This window comes from Formica exsecta, unplaced genomic scaffold (genome assembly GCF_003651465.1).
Source record: "Formica exsecta isolate Colony F162 unplaced genomic scaffold, ASM365146v1 scaffold51, whole genome shotgun sequence".
Classification (NCBI taxonomy): domain Eukaryota; kingdom Metazoa; phylum Arthropoda; class Insecta; order Hymenoptera; family Formicidae; genus Formica; species Formica exsecta.
This window is the reverse complement of record NW_021852343.1, coordinates 195,591-220,363: the sequence shown is the minus strand read 5'-3', so window position 1 is coordinate 220,363 and position 24,773 is coordinate 195,591. Positions and strand designations below refer to the sequence as shown.

General features: G+C 31.9%; 3 protein-coding genes and 1 non-coding gene across 15 annotated transcripts in view; 3 read left to right on the top strand and 1 right to left on the bottom strand.

The window, feature by feature from the left end:
- The window catches only part of LOC115241727 (xaa-Pro aminopeptidase 1-like), a 34,379-nt gene extending 18,989 nt beyond the window's left edge, over window positions 1-15,390 (top strand). For 2 of the 4 annotated variants that reach the window (XM_029817647.1, XM_029817650.1), the window contains exons 2-11: window positions 9,792-10,015; window positions 11,155-11,334; window positions 12,384-12,501; window positions 12,785-13,163; window positions 13,431-13,551; window positions 13,686-14,049; window positions 14,175-14,408; window positions 14,504-14,664; window positions 14,799-14,894; window positions 15,011-15,279. In XM_029817647.1, the coding sequence (XP_029673507.1) occupies window positions 9,792-10,015; window positions 11,155-11,334; window positions 12,384-12,501; window positions 12,785-13,163; window positions 13,431-13,551; window positions 13,686-14,049; window positions 14,175-14,408; window positions 14,504-14,664; window positions 14,799-14,894; window positions 15,011-15,271 (2,138 nt within the window). In that variant the 3' untranslated portion in view covers window positions 15,272-15,279. Of the gene's footprint in view, window positions 1-9,791; window positions 10,016-10,181; window positions 10,514-11,154; window positions 11,335-12,383; window positions 12,502-12,784; window positions 13,164-13,430; window positions 13,552-13,685; window positions 14,050-14,174; window positions 14,409-14,503; window positions 14,665-14,798; window positions 14,895-15,010; window positions 15,280-15,311 lie in introns of those variants that run through there. The other 2 variants (XM_029817648.1, XM_029817649.1) reach the window with 2 other exon arrangements.
- On the top strand, window positions 9,308-9,380 carry Trnaa-agc. Its single transcript has one exon. It is a non-coding gene; the product is annotated as a tRNA-Ala (tRNA).
- Window positions 14,792-17,803, bottom strand: LOC115241736 (protein NDUFAF4 homolog). 4 transcript variants are annotated; one of them, XM_029817665.1, is made up of 6 exons: window positions 17,679-17,803; window positions 16,824-16,984; window positions 16,598-16,689; window positions 15,768-15,984; window positions 15,531-15,666; window positions 14,792-14,921 (listed from the first exon to the last, which is right to left on the bottom strand). In XM_029817665.1, the coding sequence occupies exons 2-6, from the start codon at window positions 16,966-16,968 to the stop codon at window positions 14,849-14,851; spliced, it is 663 nt and encodes a 220-aa protein (XP_029673525.1). In that variant the 5' UTR covers window positions 16,969-16,984; window positions 17,679-17,803; the 3' UTR covers window positions 14,792-14,848. The 4 variants fall into 4 exon arrangements, with proteins under 4 accessions (XP_029673525.1, XP_029673524.1, XP_029673523.1 ...); XM_029817664.1 differs by lacking the exon at window positions 17,679-17,803 and adding an exon at window positions 17,183-17,348; XM_029817663.1 differs by lacking the exon at window positions 17,679-17,803 and adding an exon at window positions 17,102-17,345 and having other exon boundaries at window positions 14,799-14,921.
- Window positions 17,580-24,691, top strand: LOC115241725 (double-strand-break repair protein rad21 homolog). 6 transcript variants are annotated; one of them, XM_029817643.1, is made up of 15 exons: window positions 17,672-17,809; window positions 18,218-18,376; window positions 18,455-18,684; window positions 18,793-18,976; window positions 19,314-19,473; window positions 19,547-19,739; window positions 19,830-20,053; window positions 20,125-20,345; window positions 20,442-20,624; window positions 20,856-21,239; window positions 21,416-21,550; window positions 21,687-21,842; window positions 21,922-22,002; window positions 22,912-22,958; window positions 23,261-24,691. In XM_029817643.1, the coding sequence occupies exons 2-14, from the start codon at window positions 18,233-18,235 to the stop codon at window positions 22,954-22,956; spliced, it is 2,340 nt and encodes a 779-aa protein (XP_029673503.1). In that variant the 5' UTR covers window positions 17,672-17,809; window positions 18,218-18,232; the 3' UTR covers window positions 22,957-22,958; window positions 23,261-24,691. The 6 variants fall into 6 exon arrangements, with proteins under 6 accessions (XP_029673501.1, XP_029673498.1, XP_029673503.1 ...); XM_029817642.1 differs by lacking the exon at window positions 23,261-24,691 and having other exon boundaries at window positions 22,912-23,082; XM_029817641.1 differs by lacking the exons at window positions 17,672-17,809; window positions 22,912-22,958; window positions 23,261-24,691 and adding an exon at window positions 17,580-17,654 and having other exon boundaries at window positions 21,922-22,157.
- The last annotated feature ends 82 nt before the right edge of the window (window positions 24,692-24,773 follow it).

Here is a 24,773-nt window from a genome sequence, read left to right as displayed (position 1 = left end):
TGGCAATTTGTTGTGACTGCATTACATACAGAGATACTTCATTAATAATGCAAATAAGTTATAAAATATCAATAATTCTCTACTCCTCGCTGTCACGCTACTTTCATTCGCTTTTAATGTATAGAAAATATGGATAAATTTTTATGAACAATATTATATTGTTACAATTACATATATATATATATAAGTACACCAGCGAGCCAGGAACCAATGTTATCCTCCTACGCTCCTAATACCTGAGTGTCTCGTCTGTTCTAACCCATTTCTTCCCGAATGACTTTAATTCGCTCTGGCGGGCTTTTCATTCACATAGGTCCCGTATCACGAATTCTGTCTGGGTATCTTTGCGATGCTGATAAATCGTAACACAAACTGGAGCCAATTCTCCCAACTTAGCGAATCATAAGAGTCGACATAGACACCCGCAATGTTGATACTCTTCTAATATCGCTGTAACGAGCGTAGGCCACCTCCTCGCTGTCGCGTCATATTAATCTCCTTGGTAAAATTAAGTTCGTCATATTGCATCACATCTCTCCTTGGAGATTCGCCCCCACCTAATATTACCGCAATGTTATAAAACCGCAATGTGTATAAAATCAGTATATTGTATTTTCAAAGCGCAATTACAGAAAGTAGAATAAGTAGTCTTTAATATATCCATAATAATATAATAATAATAATAATTCATGTGAATGATGATGCATTATTAAAACTTTTTTTTTCATTTTATTCGAAATATTTTGACATACAGTTAGTCACAAAAATATTTGCGAATAATTCTTTCAGGTGTTATAAACGTATTGCCATCTGTGCATACTTCATTATGACGTTTCATTAATATGAATAAGGAGAATTGTATTTTTCTTTCTTACAAAAACGGAATGTTGAATAAATCTATAAGTACATAGTAAATCAGTTAGGAACACACATAAGCGAATAAAATAAAATTATTATTCTATTTTATTGTATATATAATAACTTCTTATTATAAATTTCATCGATATTGTTTCGCATTAACGATCAGTGTCCGAAAAAAGACAAGTTATATTGCTGTTATATTGCTGCTATGCTTTTATTCAAAGCACAGTATATCATATTTTTGATAGAAAAAGGAGAGCATAAAAAAGTTAAACAATATTATAATTATAGTCTCTTGATAGGCCGTTACATTCGATGCAATTATTATACAATAATTAAACAGACGATGTAAACGACAGTTTTACACTCCGAGCAGTAGTTCCAGCTCGAAGCACTTTTGCGGTTGTAAGGATACCACAAACATCTGTCGGGCCATTCTCAGGACGAACGACCAGGGCAACGAGGGCAAACCTCTCTTGATGCCGATGACTGCGTTTCGGTTACCAACTGACTGCGTCAAATGCGCTACCCCCGCCGAGGGGGCGGTGCTTGAAAATCACTCTCTGTGCCCTCGTGTTACCCTGCTACCGAACCGCCCTTGTTTTCCAATAAATACAAAGCATTTCCGCCGCGATCGGCGATCGGTGGAAAAGAAATTCGAACGTATCTGTTCCGTAGGCTCTTTTTTATACCCTTATTCTCGTTACTCTCGCGAGGGGTATTTTACGAGTCGCGTGACAACTTTACGGAAAACCGACGGCTAAAACCTACCCTCGTCTGATGGCGGCCTATTCCGTTTCCGGTCGCGTTTCCATCGGGTCGCATCGGGACTTATTGTTAGCCTCCGTACAATTTATCGATCTCTCTTACCGCGTGTAACTATCGCGGTGAGCGGTCACGGAACGGGAAACGCGCGTCACCTCTAACTCCGTATGTCATCCCGTTCCACGCACCAATCGGGAATTCCTATTCCGATCCGATATTCACGGATCTACGTTTACTCCTTATTCACGGTGTCGAATCGTTGATTCGTTCTGTGCTGCCGATTCATCCCCCCGTTGTTATATCTCCGCCAAGAGGTGTTAATATCATCAGTTTTATTAATATCATATTAATTTCCTGTCTCTTAATGTGTGCATGAATATGAATGTCAGGCAATCATCAATCATGATTATTCGTGATATATTCAATGTTCTTCCTTTCTCACGTAATTGCAATTATATATCCTAAATAGTTAATGAGAAATTATGCTACTTATAGTCAAATTCTATACATAATTATTTTTATTTCTTTTTACATTGTTTATATTATTGATAATGCACAAGCGATATATCAATTGAAACAAATATTTCGCGAGTATTTTCTTTTTCAATTTTAATATTTACTTCACAAGTTAGATGATAGAGAATGTTATCGGTAGGTATAATTATTTACATTAATTATTTTAACTACATTCTGACCCTTCTACATTCTGTGTTCCTGTTCAATAGTAAACCTCTTTGTCGCGCATCAGTTTCGATTCCTTTTAACTATACCATCTTCGTCTTTTCTCTCTTCATCCACTGTAACGTTCTCATGTACATACATACGTATTATGCACCAGAGCTTCTCGAGATAGACTATACCCATTCTATATGTAGAATATCAAAGTAAATTGTTCATATACAATCCGAATAAATGAAAAAATAGAATATATAGCACAGTTTCTATTTATCGCGTGTCTAAAAACATTAAGCCTTGATTAAAGCAAGGGACATCTCTAAAAATTTAACAACTTGATGTCACGGAAATTGAAAATCGAGACCTTTGTGACATAAATGACGTTGGCCCGTACACGTGTTCCCAACACGTGGCATTATCTGTCAAGATCGCGCGCTGTAGCGGTAACGACCAATCAGCTTCCTCTATTTCCGTTGCAGCGGATCAGCGCGGTTGCGTCGCAGCGGGAGCCTTCGCTCCGGTTGCACGGTTACTAACCCCTTCGTCATGCCAAGTGCGCATTCGCGGTATTCGATATAGGGATGCACCTCCGTCACGGGATGCTACCCTGGCACGGTGGCGGGCACTGGCGACGCTTCGTCCATCGGAAGGAGCCGCTAAAAACCTGGGACTCGCGACGCATCTTTTTCGCGACGCGACTTTCGGCCGATAAACGCCTGGAGACGAGGTCTGCGGCCTTGACGGTAGCTCGGAACGAGCCACTTAAGCAGGCGACCATCTCACTACGGCCAGGGCCGTATAGCGCGCGAGGCGGTCGGTGGCGGGAAGCCGTTCGAATTCCGTAGGGTGGAAGAGAGTAACGAGACTCGGTCGGTGGAGGATGAGGACGGGGGTGAGAACGAGGGTGGCGCTGGACGAGGGGATGCTGGCAGTAGCGATTTATGATGTCTTTTTGCCGTCATCTCCGTTTTCCTTTTTTCGCCGTTCTTTCCCCGTCCACCCTTTCCTCTCCCCCGCCGCTATTCCACTCTGCATATGTATACCGATTCTCTCCTCCCCCGCCCTCCGCCCTCCTCCCTTTATCCCCCTTCTCTACCGGGTTATCGATCTCCGCCGATGATGCCTGACGGCGCCAGCGCGCCGCCTCTCGTCGGCTTCTCGTCGCCTTCTCGTCGCCTTCTCGTCGCCCTCGTTGTTACCTGTATATATACGCATGTATACATATATCCATGTGCATCAAACATGTGCGTTGAATGCAACTGCGTGGAAAGCACGTTCGATGGGGAGCGGTAGGTGAAGGGATACGCGCGCGCGTACGCGCGCCGCAGGGGTAGTGATTCTCCCTTTTTTTGTGACAATGTGCAACGTGGCCTGTACGCATTGATATCGTTATGATAAGAATAGCTCTAGGTCTCTATTCGTATTTTTTCTCTTATGAAATGTTATAGCGATTAATACAATTCTTTAAAAGATAAATATGTATATATAACAATAGAGAGATTTATCCAATTGATATACTTCTTTGTATTTTTGTGAAGAATACGTGGTATATTAAAAGATGTGCAATTAATCTTTTATTTTTCATATTATTATTTATATATAATATATTTTTTAATGTACATATTTAATTTAATATGTCTAATTTTCCAAGATTGGATGGAGAAATTATTTGTGTAACGCAGTAATGCAAGTAATAATATTACACATTGTGATTTTATATCATGCTCATTCATCCTTTGTTGTTTCAGATCCAATTTCAAATGTTCTTTTCTTGTTTCACCTTTGCGATTAAGCGGTATCTCTCATATATGTATATATATGTATATATGTATTTATATACATGCAATTCTGATATAAGTTTAAGGAAAAAATGCAACAAAAAAATTACTTGCGAATATCGATTTAACGTGCCTTTTTTAAGAGAATATCTATATAACGATATAACGAAAATTTCATGAATTCTTTCATATGCATAGCTTTATAGAAAATATTATTAATCTCATTTATTCATCTCATATATCAGGGAAACTTGATATACTTTCATTCTTTACTATAAATTAATATTTATTAAATTTGTTTAATATTTATTATTCCATATATTTTTTATAAGTTTAACTTAAACTTCTCGCAGCGATGTTTGTTATGTGAAATAATTGATAGAATCACCCTCAACGCTAACTCTCTTTCTACTACCCTGTTGCAAAAAGCCTCGAGCCATCCCAAATCGAAGCCATACCAACCGCCTCCGAAGATGAATCCCTGATAGTTAAGCAAAGGGGATGCTTAACCGGCTTTTCGACTTTTCGTCTTTTTCAACGTCCATACTTTCTCGATCGCATGAATCGCTAGTCCGACATTCCTCGCTTCGTTCCTCGACGACGAGCCTCATAAATTTGACGAGTCGATGACACACGCGATACACCGATGACAGAGCAGAAACCGTCTCGCGACACCAACAAAAAAAATTTTAAGATTACTGAAAGATAAAATAATAATTATTTTACTGAGGCAACAGAGAGAAAGTAGATAATCGAACAAAGGAACAAACTAACACAACTACGAGAGATGCAAATATCATAAATCATCTGACTACTTGTAACCCATGTGATCCTGATCAGCAGATACTGAAGATCATCTCGAGACGTCGCACAACTAGTTCGCAGATTCATAGCGTATCAACGCGCGGCTTTGTGTATACTTTTTTGACAGATAAATAGATAGTTTCTCCTAGAAAGATTTTACATTACAATATTTCAGGAATAATTACATAAAAATAAATCAATAGAAAAATTAATTAATTAAAAATCATAGATCAAACAATATATAACGAAATATAAAATGTTTATAAATGTTAAAAACACTTAAATGTTATAAATTTTTACCAATTTTTATATATTTTATTTTTCTATTTTTATTTATACTTGTAACTGATATTTTTTCATATATGCATCATACATTTAATCAATTTAAAATTGATGAATCAAATTAATTTAAAATTGATTTTAAATAATTTTTACGTTTTTTATAATGTTACTATTTAAATAAAATCGATAATTATATCTATCTCCAAACATAGATAAGAATATGAGCTATCATATATTATTATTATTGTTGACATGTTAAGATAATATTTATTGTGGAACCGCGTGATTTTTTTTTTCGGTCCATAAACTTTATATCGAAACAAACATTCTCATGAAGTTATATGGGAATCATATATTGTATATCTATTTGTTACTAGCATCATCAGCGACATACTTTTTCATTTATAATCAGAGCAAGTTTCTGACATCAACTTACTATGAAACTTTAACTCGATAGAATACAAGCTTAACGCGGATGTAGTCGATACTAATCGCAATATATTTTAATTGAATTTCTGCTGTCGAACTAACGGCATACTGCTAACAGCACTGCTAACATTTTGCCTACTAGGAGAGTAGCGTTGAATGAAAGCAAGAGGACTGACTGCGAGTTGCAAGCAACAAACTGGTCCACAGGCACAAGATGAAATCACGACGTGTTCTTACATATTATGCGAGCCTGTTCAATAGATGCTAAAGATCATCTCGAGAAATAGTCCGGTCTCGCAGCATCTCGATCATCTCTCCTTCTGCACGTCATTTAATAGGTATTGGGCGCACGATTCATACGATGAGATATCTATATCAATATGAGATAACAAAAGGCAAAATTATCCCGAAGATATTAACGCCCGAAGATATATTGCGATTCTTGATAATAATTTTTACTTAGGAACTCGATGCGCGTGTTTGCAAATATTTATTATTATTGTTAAGCATATTATTATTATTACTGTATATAATAAAATGTTAGATAATTTATAAATATACATCGCTATAATCGATAAATTCAACATCAATTATATAATCATAGTTTCACAGAGTACATATCTTATTATCAAAGATTATTAGAATCATTATTAAATTATTCATTTATTTATATAATTTTTATTAAGAAATTCTATCTCGCAAATGTAATAATTTCACCCTCCCGATGACATACAGCGTCAAGCGTTGGTTTAAGAAAGTAATCAATATGAAAATAACGCGACGTATTCGAGATATAAGTCACGGCCATTGCGACGCGGGATTCGCGTCGGCCGCCCTTTAAACTCTTCATCGTGCTACAAGCCGGATCGGATAGAAGCACGAAAGTGAGTGGTGAACAAATGGTAGATCGACAGCGGCAACGTGGTACCAACTAAGAAGGCGAATCGCTTTGGCCTCGTCAAGTTCACCCTCCGTTATACCTGGCGAAAACTTGCCTTCCCATGCGCTTCCGCGGCATCGATTCGCTGTATATGTGTATGTACATACATATATCTCTGGGTTTCGTTCCTTGAGGCTACCCTGCTCTGCGTCCGAGAGTAACCAGAGATTCATGGTAGCCTGGTGTCTTTGGGACAGTAAAGCGAGTGACGAACCAATGGTCGCGAGCAAAGGCGAGACAAGAGAAGAGCATTCTCGAAATTAAATTTGAAGCAGCAAAAGATAAACGTTGCGCATACTACAGAATCATTGTTTGCACGTAATAGTGTTATTTGTTTTTTTTTTTTTACAGATACTTTTGTCACATGAAAGCAGAGAGCCGAATATTATATATTATGTCCATAGGTGTCGAATATTCATATTTTTACCGTTGCATCATAGAATAATTGTGTTATTTAAGACATTAATATAATGCAGAATGATATTAAAATAATATTGAGCTTATATTTATTTAATATAATATTAAACTTATATTTATTATTCTTTCTTTCCTTTTTATGAGAAATTGATATGCAACATAACGGTTAAAAACACGTATGCAATTTATTATTTATTTTTATATAGAATTATTATAAGTTTATTATACTTACATACGAGAGAGAGGGAGAGACGATTACATTAAATATTTACAAAATACTTATTGTTAATTGCTCAGCATTGCTATGTTATTATATGCTGTTATTATTTTCACGCAGCTTAAAATGAGAATATTATAGAATAAAATGTGATACAGTTATTTATTAATTAGTCTACGTAATTATATACATGACATGCAAATATATTGTGAAATGTTCGAAATAATCCATCATCTATGAAAAAGTATAATTAGCTTCTATTATTTTTATAGTTATATTATAAATGGTGTGTTAGAACCATTTTAAGTTGCATCATTTGCTTCTTTTCGTTTGATAAGAAATAATACAATTCGATATTTTATTGTAAATCGACATCCTTTTTTCATTCTTTTCATATGGCCATAAATTTATCATGAAAAACATTTTATCTTACATATTAAATTATTTTATTGATGACACGAGTCCTTCCCATGTGCCATTTTCATTGCATATAATACAATGGAATTTCTTTCCTCCGAATGGCACGTCTTTGTCAACTAGAATAACTTAAGAGGATAAGAAGATATTGGTAAATATCGAATTAAATGATGAGATGAATATATATATATAAGCAATGTAATCTTTACAGCATGCGGGAAAATTACAGAGAAAATTACCAAGCTGAAAATTGTAAGGTTACATTGGAGTAAAACTTTCCTACTGCACGCTCCTACTTCCCTAGTAATATATTTAATATTACTTGATGTTTACGTTAAATTATTAAATTAAACAATACGCTGACCTAGTTATGGCGCATTAATGATAAAATACGCGACAGTGTATATGATATTTCGCCCGAATTATATTCGATCCGTCCCCCACATTCATTTACGAAATTGATCCCTAGTTATGGCGCATTAATGATAAAATACGCGACAGTGTATATGATATTTCGCCCGAATTATATTCGATCCGTCCCCCATTCATTTACGAAATTGATTTCTTGTCGCGAACGCGACGATAGACGATACGCGCCGCATTTTTCTCGATGCGATATCGCGGAAAAATAGATTTGGCGAGAAAAAAAGAAAGTGAGAAAGGAGAAAAGAGCGAGTTTGATCAATTTGACATATATATTACTTGCGTGTAAGATGACGGTTCAATATATAATACATGTAACGATCAAACATGCGTTTCGGGACGATTAAACTCCAAGTTCGATATGCTTTCCTGGTACGCAAGCACCACTTAGCACACCCTCTGGATTCCCATGAGACGTATACTATATATGCAACGGAAATCAAGCTAGTTCCGGTCAACATGATCAATTAGCGCGAGTCGCGTTGCATCCCTCGTTATCCATTGCATAAAGAATCATCTATAGAAATCTTAGGAACTTATGTACTATTGTTGCGTCATTTGTATGAAATTTTCTAATTTACCAGATTATATTTTAATTGAATTTTTTCGACTTTTCTTGCTGTTCGAAGTTTGAACTTTTATATCATTAATCCCTGATAAAATATTTAAGGCAAAAACATGTTTATCGTTCTGTTCTAATTTGTATTCATTATCTACTTATTTTGCCTATATTTCTTGTATCCAGTGCAATGTACATTACATGTATTGAATCATAGATACATTTACATTTAATATATATTTAAATTATACACACACACACACACACACATTATTTAGTATAATTTTGTCAGAGAATATAAAACTATACTAAATATTATTATATTGAAATTATTCATAAGTGGATCATCATCAATGGATCAATCACCAGTTTTATTTTTGTAGAAAAAAATATTAAATTTATATTTTCTTTTTATATAATATAAGTTTTTATCACATACACATATTTATACACACATATTTGCACACGTACATACATACATACACGTATTTAAAATACATCTTTCATAGATTCAGTACTCACAAAATTATAAAAAATGCTAGAAGAAGAAATGTATTGAAATTATTTATTTTTGACAATTTATTTGGACAAAATTTTTAATAATTATTTTTCCAACAATCAAATCTGATTTGTTGTTGTATTGTCATGATATATTTATTTATTTATTTATTTATTTATCTTGTCTCTCTAGTTATATAATCAACCAGATCAGCACTCATTAAGAAAACTCTTTTCATCTGGGGGGCGTAGCTCAGATGGTAGAGCGCTCGCTTAGCATGCGAGAGGTACCGGGATCGATACCCGGCGCCTCCAAACCCTTGTCTTTTGCATAAAATTTAAGCATTATATTCTAACTATTTTTTATATTATTGATACCATCCATTTTATGCCTATGTCATACATTTTTTTCATTATCTTAACTCATTATTCCTTATTTATCTGTATAGTTAAGATGAATATTTAAATTCTCTAAATTCTGCCAAAAAATTATGTTTTTTACACCTTTCGATTTTCAGTTTTTTGTAATATTTATCTTCTGTTTTATATCTTAATTCCAGTTTACTAGAATCATTCTTGAGACTTGGTTAACAATTAACTAAAAATCGAATTCAATCAATCAATTTTTTATATACTGTCAATGTATCTTGTAATCGATATGTATGTATAACATATTTTTCTTGTACTATTTTTTGTCAAAAGAGTTAGAAAATTTGTCTGACGCAGAATTAACGAGAGCCGATACCAGCAAATTGTCAAAGCCAGAATACAACTATAATGGCGCCAAAAGATCGTACTGCCCCGTGAATGCTTACCTCGAAAATCAACCGGTTAATCGATATGACAGTTCTTTGCGATTGAGACAACTGAGATCTGAGATGATTCGCGTAGCGGCAGTTCAAGGGCCAGCACTCGATGGTTACATCGTTACTTCGTATGACGAGCATCAAGTGAGTTCTATCCCATCAACGTGATTAAATCGAATCGATATTCATAATTATGATTTATCCACCCAGGGATTTACTTGTACATATCTTACGAATTGGCGTGTCACATTTATATTAGTAGATTAATCTCGACTAATTGTAGATAAGTATAGAATATACGGTAACAATTATCATGATAATTTTTACAAGCATTTATAATAATAGAAAAAATCAATTATAGTGACTACCAGAATTTATTTAAAATCGTTAATTTTTTTAAATGTTGATTATAGCGTTATCTTGTTACAAATTAAACTGCTTGCATTACACCAAGTCAAACTCGATACGCAATAATAATAATAGACATTATATTCACAGATTGAATTAAATCGATTCGTTAGTAATGATATATGTACGCATTGACAATTAATGTATATATTATATATGCTAAATGTCTCTTTTATTATATTTAAATTTCAGACAGTGAGCTTTGCTTCTCACGGCCGTGCTGGCCCTTTAGAGGTATTCGCGTGGTGTACAATATTTGAAAGCTTCTCTTATTGAAAACAATACTTCGCATAAATATAACTTTGGCTGATATGCTTATTCTGTATTTGCTAAAATTTTATGGTTTTGGATGCAGTGTTTAATCTTTTAAAACCGTGTTTTTCAATGAGAAATATTTTAGTGATTTGAAAATTTAACGCGATATAAAAAAACAAATATATAAAAAAAATAAAAAATGTTTTTCTAATTATTAAATGATAAAATTATAAACACTCAAAAAATACACTATTGGTCAAAAGTTTAAAACATCCTATAATTTTTAAATAAAATAATTATTAGTAAGAAAAACAATTGTAAAATATAATTTTTTATTTTGAAATATTATAGGATCCTTCAAACTTTTGAGCGCGGTACAATATACATATATACCTGTACTTATACCAGTAGCATATACCTGTGAAATCTTCTGAGTTTTATTGACGACAAAGCGATTGAAGGACATTGATTTAAGTCGAAACATTGTCTTTGACATATGTTTTAATGCTGATTGATTAGGAAAACTTTTTTTGCGAATTATTATATAATTAATATTAATAGTCTTCCCATATTCATATATTTTTTTATTAATAAAACTTTTATAAATTCTTTTTATATAGAGCGAAATTGTGGATCCGCGTGATATGAGAAGAGAGTTTCTTACTGGATTTTATGGAAGTTCTGGAGAAGCTTTAGTCACTATAGACAAGGCAATACTTTGGACTGATGGCCGATATCATATTCAAGCTGACCATCAGCTGGACTGCAACTGGAGTTTAATGAAGCAAGATGAATCCGACGTGAGTAAATTAATTCAAGTTCAAATTTTTATTATTGTGATATAATACAAGGACGAGATCTTTATCTCATTTCTGCTTTATATGCTTAATAACTATCAGTTTATTATATATTCGTGTACCATTTCCATTATTACATATTCGTATATTATTTGATAAAATTACACATTTTCCTTATTTGTTAATCAATTAAATTGTTTTTATCTATTATAACAGCAAATTTTTTCTTATCATAAACTTATATTTCTATTTTTTACCTTCACCTTTAAAAAAACATTTTCTAACAGCGATTTCTAATAAGACTCCGAAGATAATAAGACTATAAAAATCAAGATAGTAACAACTTATATTTCTATTTTTTACCTTCACCTTTAAAAAAACATTTTCTAACAGCGATTTCTAATAAGACTCCGAAGATAATAAGAATATAAAAATCAAGATAGTAACAATTAATTGCATATATTAATATTTAAAATCTGATTAACATTTTTTAATTATATTATGAAACCTTAAACTGTTATAATTTGAATTAAGCTTTGATTTGTTATTTGACATATTCAATTATTTTATTTTAATGATAGTAATATCTACTATCTCTCTCTCTTTTTTTCTTCTTCCTCTCTCTCTCTCTCTCTCCGGGCTCTTATTACATATTTTCTTAATAATAAGTAATTTCATCGGTTTCCAAATGAATAAGAGCCCCGAGAAAGATATGTTTATTATTAGATAAAATTATTTTCTAGCATGTTTGTTTAAATTGAAACGCAAAGCTTTTCTGGCATTAATCATGTTATTTATGATTATATCATCTTTATGATGTACCATATGTATTGTATGTGTATTATAAAAAAAAGAAAATAATTTATAATAGATAGACAAAACATTCCTTAAATTTATGACAATATTATAACAATTCGCTACATTTGTCATATATACACACAAACACATCCAGCTTGTAATGAATAATGAGAATTTGTAATTAATAATAATTTTATGAACATTTCAGTATCGAGATCCATAACACATTAAAAAAATATTTCCATTAATTTCAGGTACCTGGAATAACAGAATGGTTAATACACGAGTTTCGAAATCGATCGGAAATACGTATCGGTGCTAATCCAAAACTAATATCTGCGTTTATATGGGAAATATGGGAAAGCGAATTAGGTAATAATCTTTTACAATTACATAAGGCTTTTTTTATTAAACATTATATATTATATTTCTCCTTGCTGCGCATTATTTTACTAAATGTTATTGTAAGACGTATATATTTTTTTTCTAAAAACATAATATTTTACATATAAAAATCTCATTAATTTTATAAAATAAAAATTTTCCCTTTTTATCGAGCTTCGAGATAAACTCTAATATCAATCAATGATCGCACAACAAAGCCAAAAGTGTTGATCTTGTTTCACGCGACTAACGCGATTCTATTCGTGTTCAGCGAATTCATCCATAAGATTGGTCGCAGTCCATAACGACTTGGTGGACTTGATCTGGCAGGTGGGCCGACCTGAATACAATCCGCATGCAGCGTATCCATTGGCGGACCAGTATTCCGGTAAACCATGGCAAGAGAAAATTCGGAGTGTCCGGCTGGAAATGGAATTCTCGTCGGCCGACGCGCTTATCGTCACCGCTCTGGATGAGATAGCATGGCTCTTCAACATTCGCGGCTACGACTTACCATACACGCCCGTTCTAAGAGCCTACGCGATCGTCACTCATGGATCCCTGCACCTCTATGCGCCGCGACATAAAATCCTGCGGTCCGTCGACATACATCTGAAAAGCGACTCCTGCTTCCATGCGGACTGCGTCAAGTGAGTGAGAGATGAAGAAATAAAATTCAAAGTATCATATATCACTGAATGACATAAACTCCAGAAGAATAGATAAAAACACAGATTAAGATCGGTGTCAACTGATATAGCTTTGTTTTTTAAATTAATTTTTAAGAAAATAAAAAGAACTTTTTTCTTGCTTTGCAATGATATTATGAAATCAAAGTTCGATAGTTCCAATTCTTAGAAATTGATAATAGCCACATAATAAAAGCAGAATGGTATAACGATTGACTATCGTTACAGATTGCACAATTACACAGCCATTTGGTATGATTTAAAGACCATGTCCCAAGCCTGGAATACAGTGTGGCTTCCATCACTTTATGTCTATACGTTGGGTGCGTCCAAAGAAATATACAATTCTGTAAGTATAACTGCGGAAACAATGCGGTCATGCGTATATTTTCGATGTTGAAATAAGCATAATACACGATCAAATTTTGAATAAATAATTTTAAATTCATAAATTCATACTAAATACATAGAATTTTTTTGCAGATTCCACCAGAAAAGAGATTGGCTAAGCCTTCCCCTGTAATCGATCTACGAGCGGAAAAAAACAAAATCGAAATAGCAGGTATGAGAAGATCTCATCTGAGGGATGCAGTGGCTATGTGCGATTTCTTAGCTTACATGGAAGAACAATATGAATTGGATTCCGAAGGATGGGATGAGATGCAAGTGGCAAGGGTGGCCAATGAATTCCGTTACGAACAAAATAGCAACAGGGGTATTGCTTTCCCGACGATTGCGGGATATGGTTCGCACGCCGCTTTACCGCATTATGAGCCAATTAACTTGACTAATGTTAAAATCGGAACCACGTCCACACTAGTGGTTGATTCCGGAGGACAATACTTGGGTACAAAACTCTGAGTTTTTTTACTCTGCTTTGCTGGAGATAGCTTTGCTAGTTTGGTCGAGATAAGCTCAAACAACTGCGAGACATAATGTAAAAAAGCATAATGAAATAAAATTATTTGGCAGATGGTACCACTGATGTGACAAGGACTCTACATTTCGGAATGCCGACTGACGAGCAGAAAAAAGCCTATACAAGAGTGTTGATCGGTTCGATCGAATTATCGTCTTTGATCTTCCCTGACGATCTGACGACAGATCAATTGGACGTTATTGTACGGAGACCATTGTGGAGTACCGGTTACAATTACATGCATGGGACTGGTCACGGAATTGGTCATTTCTCTTCAGTTCACGAATGTTCGTAATCAACAGTTTTCTGTAAAATAGTTGCTTCACAAAAATATTAAATATAATTGATGAAAGCCATCCTAATGAAACAATACACATTGCAGCGCCTATCCTTATAGCATATAAATGCAAAAATTTAGTAATAGGATGTTCTCTTAAATTGAAACCAGGATTCTTCCTATCAAACGAACCGGGATACTACAAAGAAGGCGATTTTGGAATTCGTTTAGAAAATATACTTGAAGTGATTCCGGCTAATAAATTGGTAGATCTTAACATATCCTTACCTGTGTTATATCCTGTACACTATAAAACAGCAGCAACTTTGTCAATATATAATATTTCATATATTTAATAATATAATTGGTTATTAGTTACTAATTGTTAATTATGTTTCAGAGTCATAATGGGCAAAAATTCCTCAAATTCAAAGACATTACTCTGGTTCCTTATGAACCGAAACTTATTGACATCAATATGCTAACTCCATTGCATGTAGGTCTTAAGTACATTAATCTAAAACTATTAAATTTATACATTATTACAAGAAATATAAAAAGTAACGATAAAAAGTAAATGTTCTTTATAATATTAACACGTGTTACACACAGCGACGTTGGCTAAATAATTACAATAAACGTATACGGGAAGAAGTTGGCGCAGAATTGAAAAAAACATTAAAAATGAAAGCATTTTACTGGATGATGGAGAAGACTATGACCATTCCAGAAACAAGTTTAGGTATGCAGGACTTTTTTCCTGATTATTCTCACTCGATGCCGTCTACCACTAGGCAATTCCATGTCTTGGTTGTGATCGTTTCAGTTTATCATATCATAGCAAGTAAGCAAATAATTTATACTTTTATATGATTTTATCGATGCTAAAATAATGCACAAATTTTTATTACAGATTGCATAAGAATGTGTAATTAATTTGGAAAGCACATTACTTTTTTAATATTTTAACATGCGCGCGCGTGTGAAACTTTACTATAAAATATACATCATTTCCAATTTATTTGTTGATATATAGACTATATATATTATATAATATTATATTTAGGAAAAAAATCACGTATATACAAATAATCTTTAATAAATTATTTTTCTATTATAATATTCATATTACTTTTTCTTTTCTAGAAGATCCCTTTTGTTTTTTTCCTCTAATGCTGTTTCGAACATTTCTTGCGCTGGATCTTCCAATATTTCCTCACTCTTTGGTATCATAGTTACATAAAGTTTAAAATGTTTCAATATATCATCTAAAAAGAAAGAGAGAGATGCAAATATATATAAATTTTATATTAATATATAAGCATTATAAGTTTATTTTGTTACTTTTTTAGAAATAAATAATACATACCTACTACTTTCTTATCTATTTTATATTCAGCAGCTATGTTTTCACTGCTATATGTTAAAGGATCGTGTTTATATTGCGAAAGAAATGTTAAAACCTGCTTCAATGAGCACTTTCCTACAGGGATCGTTGCAGGTTCAAAAAAATTAAATGTATATTCATCTATCGTATATCTGTTTTGAGGTAAAGGCCTTGGTTCTCTTGTTGGCTCAATTACTTTCTAAATAATAAATTGCAAAACTTTATATTTTTACTTGATAACAAATTATTTCCATGACTTTCTTAAAGCTGTGTCTTCACTACAGCTATATTGAATTATGATGTTAAAAGTGAGAAATCATGCGAGTTTTATGTTTTTCTTGCAAAATACATCAAAATAAATAATTAATAAGATCCTTTTTTCCTGAAGAATGGACCTTACAATTGATCAAGATTTATTATTCATTAATTTACAAATCAAAAAGAGTTTTTGGTGTATTTTACTAATCTATATATTATTGAACACAAATATATATATATAATGGCATTTAAAAAAATTATTTATTTCAATATATTTCGCAAGACTAAAAACTCTTATGATTTCTCATTTCTGACTATAACTCAATATGGCTGCAGTAAGAATATAGGAATTTTAATAGTAAAAAAAATGGAAATTTATCAATAAAAAATTTAAATACTTGTTTATGAAAATTAAAATAAAAATTACTTTGATATCTGAATCTGATGTAAAAATTATGTCAGATAAATATATCTGCGCACTCTACTAAATTTATTTTAGCATATTAGGATTTTTTTAAATTCGAGAAAATACAAATTGAAAATATAGCACATACTTGTGGATCTGTTGATGTTACAAAAACATCTTTTAAGCGTTGATCCAGTCGCACATTCTTTTGATAATGTTCTTTCAGGAAATTTGGATTTACTAAACACAAAAGGATTATATAACAAACTTAGGAGAGAATATCAAAAAGTGTGTGTATTCCTAAATTATAATTTTCAATTATAATATGATAAAATATGATAAAAATCAACATTGCGTTGACTATTAAATATTACCTTCGTCTGACAATTTCTTTTGCTTTTCCGTGGATGGATATTGAGGTGCTGGTATAGGCTTCTCTCGAGATATGATTCTTGCCGCACGATTTTCGACATTGAACGTGCGAATAGGTCGTGTTAATAAAGAATAAACTTTTCCCATTGTCAAAGTGGCTAATCTAAAATAAGAAATAGATTATTCAATATAATATAAAGTGTGAATACTAATGATGATAAATCATTAAATTACTATAAATCATGACATAAAGTTATTGTTAATTTTATCTATAACGTACGAGCTATAATCATAAAATTCGGCATAGTTAACGAGATATGTTCAGGCAAAAATTTGGAACACAACGTGCAATTAAAATTACATTCTCAATATCCTGTGTATAGGTTAGAAATCATATAATATACAGCTGAGATTCTCGGCGAAGAGAGTGAGAGAGAAAAATAAGAATGAGGAGAGGGAGAGAGGATTCTCTCTTTCTCTTTTTGTGTCGTTCGATGTTTTCAATAATACGCCTTCTTGCATATACGCCATCTTCGTATTTTGGAATTGTACGCCACGCATTAATAAGGGCGCGTTCGGAATTCCTATCTAGTGAGGTAAAATAACATTTAATTGACCAATCAGGACAAAAGGAGAAAAGATTTCTTTGTCTTGATTGGTCGACCAAACGCTCCGAACCATCTGTAACCTTCTAAAATCGTACGTTTACGAACACGCGGATAACGAAAGAAAGATGGATTTCGGAACGTCAGATTAACGGTGAATCGGTGTGTTGCAGTGTGCATGTGATGTGTGTATATGTGCGATCGCGCGTAATCGTGGTTAGTTTGGAGGTACGTATCAAGGCGAAAACGTACCGTATGCGCCGATGTTTTGAGAAATTGTCGCAGTCGCGGTTGTTCCTGTTGCAAAATATGCCGCTGCTTCACACGGCCTAACGATCGGACGATATTTCGGTGACACGCTGTACGCATCGTAAACGAAACTGGTATCAGAAATTTGACGTTATCTCGTAACCGCCAAAACTGTAGACGGAAACGCCATCTTGTGCATTGATGTTTATATTTTCACGAATTAGGCAACAACCATTGTTGACTTTTAATGTTGATTTTATGTATCAAATTATATGCCAATTGATAAGCAACACATCAAATTAATATTAAACTTCTTGCCTTATTATGTCATATCAAATATTATATTGCCAATAAGAAATATTTATTAATTCACTGATGTGTTTGTTCTTTAAACTTAGGCAGAATAATATTTATTAAACATGTACATATATATATATATATATATTTGTGATTTTTTTAAATAACATCTTTCTTTTCTTATATTGAAATTAGAAATGTGGTTTTATCAACTCCTTAATTTAGTCCAATCTTTATTGACGCAGCATTAAAGAAGAATCATGTTTTACGCACATTTTGTGTTGGCCAAAAAAGGGCCTTTGGCTCGTATATGGCTGGCTGCTCATTGGGACAAAAAAATAACAAAGGCACATGTGTTTGAAACTAATATAGAAAAATCAGTGGATGGTATATTACAACCAAAAGTAAGTATTACCTTACTATATTGCAAGATTTACCAAATATTAATGTATTATAAAATTCTTTCTAAAAATTTATAATAGGTTAAAATGGCCTTGAGAACATCCGGTCATTTATTATTGGGAGTCGTACGAATCTACTCAAGAAAAGCCAAATATTTATTGGCCGATTGCAATGAAGCTTTTGTAAAAATTAAAATGGCCTTTAGGCCTGGAATGGTAGATCTACCTGAGGAACATAGAGAGGCGGCTGTAACAGCTATTACTTTGCCAGAAGTATTTCATGATTTTGATACTGCTATGCCTGAACTTAAGTAAGTTAATATTATTAAACTTTTATCTAAAAAATGTGTGTGTGTGTGTGTGTATGATGCAGAATATTTTAAAATATTTTACTAATTATTTTAAACCTTTTTTTTCAGAGATGTTGATATTGAAGCTCAATTTAGTTTGAATCAATCTAGAGCAGAGGAAATAACAATGAGGGAAGATTATGGCAGTTTATCTTTGGTTACACATGATCAAGGTTTTGGTGACATGAGTTTTGATGCAGAGCCACCAGAATTACTACGACATGGTAGTGGTATGGAACCTTCATTAGATCAGGTATCTATTATGTTTATTCTTTGTATAATTGTATTTTTCTAAATCACATAAGTTATCGTATAGTGAGCAAAACTATATATGTTTCATGAATTTTCAAAAGTAGTTATATACTGTATTCTGATAATATAAGCATTAGATGTAATTGAACAATATACAAAAATCAGCTTATCTGATGATTAAGATTATTTAATTTTCAATATTTATATATATTTTTTAAATTCTCTCAAAAGTTAGTCTCAATTTATATTAAATAATCAAAGAATATATATAATAAATCTTTATTAGATTTTTAAAACAATGTAATTTTAAAATATTAATTGTTTTAATGTAATTTTAGAGTCACATGTTGTTTAGCGACGGTCCAGGAATAGAAACAGCATTGGAACAAAAAGAAAAAGAACCAGTTGCAGGAACATCTGCTACGACGCAACCTATGGACATAGATACACCTATCAGAGACGATGGTTTTGGTGGTCATCTTGGCCAAGATATCATATGTATGATAAAAACAATTTATCCTTGTAACACGACTCAAAAATAATTTATAATAATTATAACATTTCTTTTTAGCGGGAGGCCTTTTTGAAGGTGGTTTATTTGACGAAGCTCCAATGGGTGAGGTACCTGTACCTGAGGTTAGTTCGATAACTGAGCAACAGGAAGCAGGTACAGCTCCTGGAACTGCTGCATCTGTGCACGATGAATCTGATGAAGATATGGGCGATCATTTTGGTGGTCCAGGGTCTCCAATGGGAGGCATGAGGTATTTATTGTTTTAGCTTGGTATATTTTGCTATATAAAACTTTGATATTGTAATAGTTTGATATTACTGAAAAAATGCGTTATACGTAGCACTGACGGCTCCAGACCGGCTACACCAGCAGCAGCTGGAGAAGAAATGGACGGAAGAATAAGCGTCGCCAGTCGACGCTTTACACCAGCTCCACCAGTTATACCAGAGGAACATGCCATTGATAATGTAGAAGAACCACCACCTTTACAAGAACAAACCACATTGTTACACGACGACGAAGAAAGCTTTGCGTTACCTCCAATCGATGCATCCATTCTAAAAGGTTAATTATTTTTATATTAACATTGATGCACATTTATTGTATCTAACGAAAAAACATTTATTTTCTTAAAGGTTTCACAAAAACTAAGCGCAAACGTAAACTCATTGTTGATGAAGTAAAAAATATCTCTGGTGAAGAGATGAAGGCACAGCTATCTGATACTAGTGATATTATCACAACATTGGACTTGGCACCACCTACAAAAAGATTGATGCATTGGAAGGAAACAGGCGGCGTAGAGAAGCTTTTTGCTCTACCAGGAAGTTCTATTCCAGCTCGTGTTTTGTTTAAGGTAATACGATTTTACATCAATTTTCAAGGTAATACGATTTTACAATTGTTTGAATATTCCATAATAAAATTTCATTTTAATGTTATATTAAAACAGAATTATCAAAGACATCTAACCAGCAAGTCTTATGATCATGAAGATTTTGGACGACTTGGAGCTGAGGAAGATGGTATGTCTCTAGAGCAAATGAGAGATGCTCCAGAAGTAGAGCCATCTTATGAGCAAAGTATTCTCAATAAGCGTACAGCACGAAAACGCAAAGCGCCACAGGATGATGAAGTTAGTAGTTTAAATATATATATATATATATATATATGTATATATAATATTTTTTTTGTGTGCATGTGTGTGAGAGAGAGAAAGTCCATGTTGCACGCGAAGGTCGTTAAGATAGCTTGCAGGCCGAGATATTGCGTTTATATATAATATTTTTTTTAGAGAGAAACTATAAATCTGACAAAGAATTTTTACATAACAGTTAATATTAATGTATAACTTATTAATGTTTAGATAAAACAACCTCCTCAACCACCTCAACCAACGCCAGCGGATGTTAGCCAACCGTCGGCGAACGCTGTTGAGGCAGTAGAAATTCCGAGCATAATCGCGCAACATGATCTTCCTACGGAATCATCTATATCGTCCGAAGTACCTTTACCTGAACCATCGGTTTCCGACATAAGTAGCATTGTGCCTTCTAGGGAACCATCGGTGGTAGCACCACCGACTACTGAAACATCATTGCTCAGTTCTGAAATACCACAAATTGCACCAGCTGAAGTCAACTCAGTACTCGACACACACGAAGAAACGCAAGTACCACCACAAGAGGAAGCCGTTGCCGCCATACAAACATCCGATATGCCGCAGATGGAAAATATGGGTTATGATCAAGTAAGTTGACACACTCGTCATGTGACTGAAATGTGTTGAGAATATGCAAGCGTTAAATATGTTTAGTTTTCTTTAGATTGTTGTTTTGTATTGCATCGCATTTTCGAATATTTTCTATATACACTACTTTTCACAATTATATTAAAACAAAAAGTCTTATTTATACTATATAATAGGCACAACCGCAAGTTTCGTACATGGGCTATGATGAACATCATCTTCCAGCACATACACCTGGTGCAATTTCAGAAAGAGGGCCCGCCACACCATGGAATCATGAAGATTACGAGTTTCCGCCATCTGTGGGACCTGTAATTTTTTTTATATTGCAAATACTATTTTTAGCTTATGCATTATTTCATTTTTAGATTATACATTATTACAGTATTACAGAAAAATATTTACGAAAACAAATGTTAATTATTTACGAGATGCTATATTTTTCAGCAAGAGGAACAACAAATGGATGAAACTTATGAACAGTTTGAAGAGCGCGTTCTTAACAAAAGAGCAGCGCATATGTATCATGTTATTAAGAGCAAACTAGATACCAAAGATAAACTAACACTATCGGATATGGCATTCAAAAATAATCGCAAACAGGTTGGTGCTTTAAAAAAACGATTCAATATGTTAACCTCTCTATGCGAATATTGGTAAAATGATAACTCTATTTTTGTAGGTTGCACAGAAGTTTTATACACTATTAGTTCTGAAAAAGTTCCAAGTATTAGAACTCAATCAAGAATATTCATATGCTGAGATTATAGTCACAAAAGGACCAAAATTCGAAAATCCCGCGTTGTAAAGGTATTTGTTCTCAATTATATGAATATCAGCAAGAGAAAAAAAGATGTTGATATCTCGTCGCACAAAAAAATATCAAAAAATAACATTCACTTTTTCATAAATAAATTTTAAAATATTGAAAGAATTTATTGTGTTTTAAACATAGAATAATTTATAAAAAATGAGAAAATATTTCACTATCTTTTTCTAGATCCCCTATCTTACAAAATTGTATATTGAATGCCCATTGCTATATGATCATATTAATCACATTGCATTTCTTTTTATCTTTTTCTTTTTTTCTCTTTTTTTTTTTTTTATTTAGATGGATTCTTATTAACCTTGCTAAATTTTTTTGTTCTTTCAAAAATCAGTAGTGTTTTGTATCATTCATTAATCTAAACAGGGTTAAATAAAATTAGTAAATAATTAAAGAATATTTTACAACATATATATGTACCATTATTAGTGAGTCTACATTACAAGAAGGTCCAATATCACAGATACACTATTGACATAGCTTACTAAATTTTGATATAATTATTAATTTTAATGATAAATATTTAATATAATAGGATATTAATGCAGTGATATATATATATATATACACACACACTTATTTGTAATGTAAGCAGTTATTAATGGAAGACATGATTTAACTATTGGTGAATAATAATTTTATGTATTATATTTATATTGTTAGGAAAAAAATATTCACTATATTTCTGCAAAAATATTTGAGTATACAAAAAAATAGACATAAAAAAAACATGGAAGTTTATAATTTTTTTTTTATAATATCTCATTTATAATTGGTATATCTATTTCGTGAAAAGCACGTGTAAAAGTATTAGAACTCAATCAAGAATATTCATATGCTGAGATTATAGTCACAAAAGGACCAAAATTCGAAAATCCCGCGTTGTAAAGGTATTTGTTCTCAATTATATGAATATCAGCAAGAGAAAAAAAGATGTTGATATCTCGTCGCACAAAAAATATCAAAAAATAACATTCACATTTTTCATAAATAAATTTTAAAATATTGAAAGAATTTATTGTGTTTTAAACATAGAATAATTTATAAAAAATGAGAAAATATTTCACTATCTTTTTCTAGAACCCCTATCTTACAAAATTGTATATTGAATGCCCATTGCTATATGATCATATTAATCACATTGCATTTCTTTTTATCTTTTTCTTTTTTTCTCTTTTTTTTTTTTATTTAGATGGATTCTTATTAACCTTGCCAAATTTTTTTGTTCTTTCAAAAATCAGTAGTGTTTTGTATCATTCATTAATCTAAACAGGGTTAAATAAAATTAGTAAATAATTAAAGAATATTTTACAACATATATATGTACCATTATTAGTGAGTCTACATTACAAGAAGGTCCAATATCACAGATACACTATTGACATAGCTTACTAAATTTTGATATAATTATTAATTTTAATGATAAATATTTAATATAATAGGATATTAATGCAGTGTGAAATATTTCTAGTTTGTTAATTACAAATTCCAAGAACATTAATTCTCAAGAGAATTTATTTATAGTGCTTATATATATATATATATATATATATACACACACACTTATTTGTAATGTAAGCAGTTATTAATGGAAGACATGATTTAACTATTGGTGAATAATAATTTTATGTATTATATTTATATTGTTAGGAAAAAAATATTCTCTATATTTCTGCAAAAATATTTGAGTATACAAAAAAGTAGACATAAAAAAAACATGGAAGTTTATAATTTTTTTTTTTATAATATCTCATTTATAATTGGTATATCTATTTCGTGAAAAGCACGTGTAAAATATTTCATTTCGCAATATCTACTTAAAAAGTAAATAAAAATGATTATATTAAATAGATAAACAACACAATTTAATTGTGATGCTGTTTTCTGAAAGAAAGTACTGAGAGTACTATAGTATCAAAGAAAATTAATGATTGTTTAATGCTTTAATGATTTATCGTTGCATTTATATATCTATCTTATGAGGAATGTTACAAAAAACAAACATATTTTAACAAATAAATTGTTTTATCATTAAAATTTTGCAATAAAGTCGCAAATTTATATTATAAATAAACATGCTAAAATCAAGATAAAATGCATTGTTAAAATATAATCATAAAAAATAATTTAATGTCATCAGTTAACTGCCATAATGTAGCAAATATATTATAGATAACATCTGCTCATCAAAAAAATTATTTTAAAAAAGTAATATTATTTATGTATAGTATTGTTTATAAGTAATATCGAACTTTATAAACATACATATCACATAATACTTAAAACTGTTATTCCATTATTTTCCATTAATGAACTGTTATACTATATATATTACGTATATATGTAATAATTTATATTAAGTTATACTAAAATATTCTTTTATATATCATCATTTCTATCTTTTATATATGCTACAAGTGACATCTTTAAGCCTCTAAAATATGCTTACTTTAATATTCAATTATACAATATTCATTCTTTTTTATTATTGCATGTGATCATATTATTTCATTGTAATAAACAAGCATCTTTGGATGGCACATTGATATAATTAGCATAGAAATAAAATATATTATTGATGTATTATAAATATATATGAACCATGATTATTATATATTAACTACAATTCTGTAAACATATAAATTTATTCATACAAATTAAGGGACTGAAGATTAATAATCTCTTAATTTTTAATAATGAGATTT

Coding starts and splice junctions, on each gene's coding strand:
- LOC115241736 (XM_029817665.1), bottom strand. CDS start 16,968: ATGGGAAAAGTTTATTCTTTATTAACACGACCTATTCGCACGTTCAAT. Junction 16,690..16,823: donor AAAGAAATTGTCAGACGAAG/GTAATATTTAAT, acceptor TTTTGTGTTTAG/TAAATCCAAATTTCCTGAAA. Junction 15,985..16,597: donor TAACATCAACAGATCCACAA/GTATGTGCTATA, acceptor TTTATTATTTAG/AAAGTAATTGAGCCAACAAG.
- LOC115241725 (XM_029817643.1), top strand. CDS start 18,233: ATGTTTTACGCACATTTTGTGTTGGCCAAAAAAGGGCCTTTGGCTCGT. Junction 19,740..19,829: donor TCTCCAATGGGAGGCATGAG/GTATTTATTGTT, acceptor CGTTATACGTAG/CACTGACGGCTCCAGACCGG. Junction 21,843..21,921: donor TCAAAAATAATCGCAAACAG/GTTGGTGCTTTA, acceptor CTATTTTTGTAG/GTTGCACAGAAGTTTTATAC.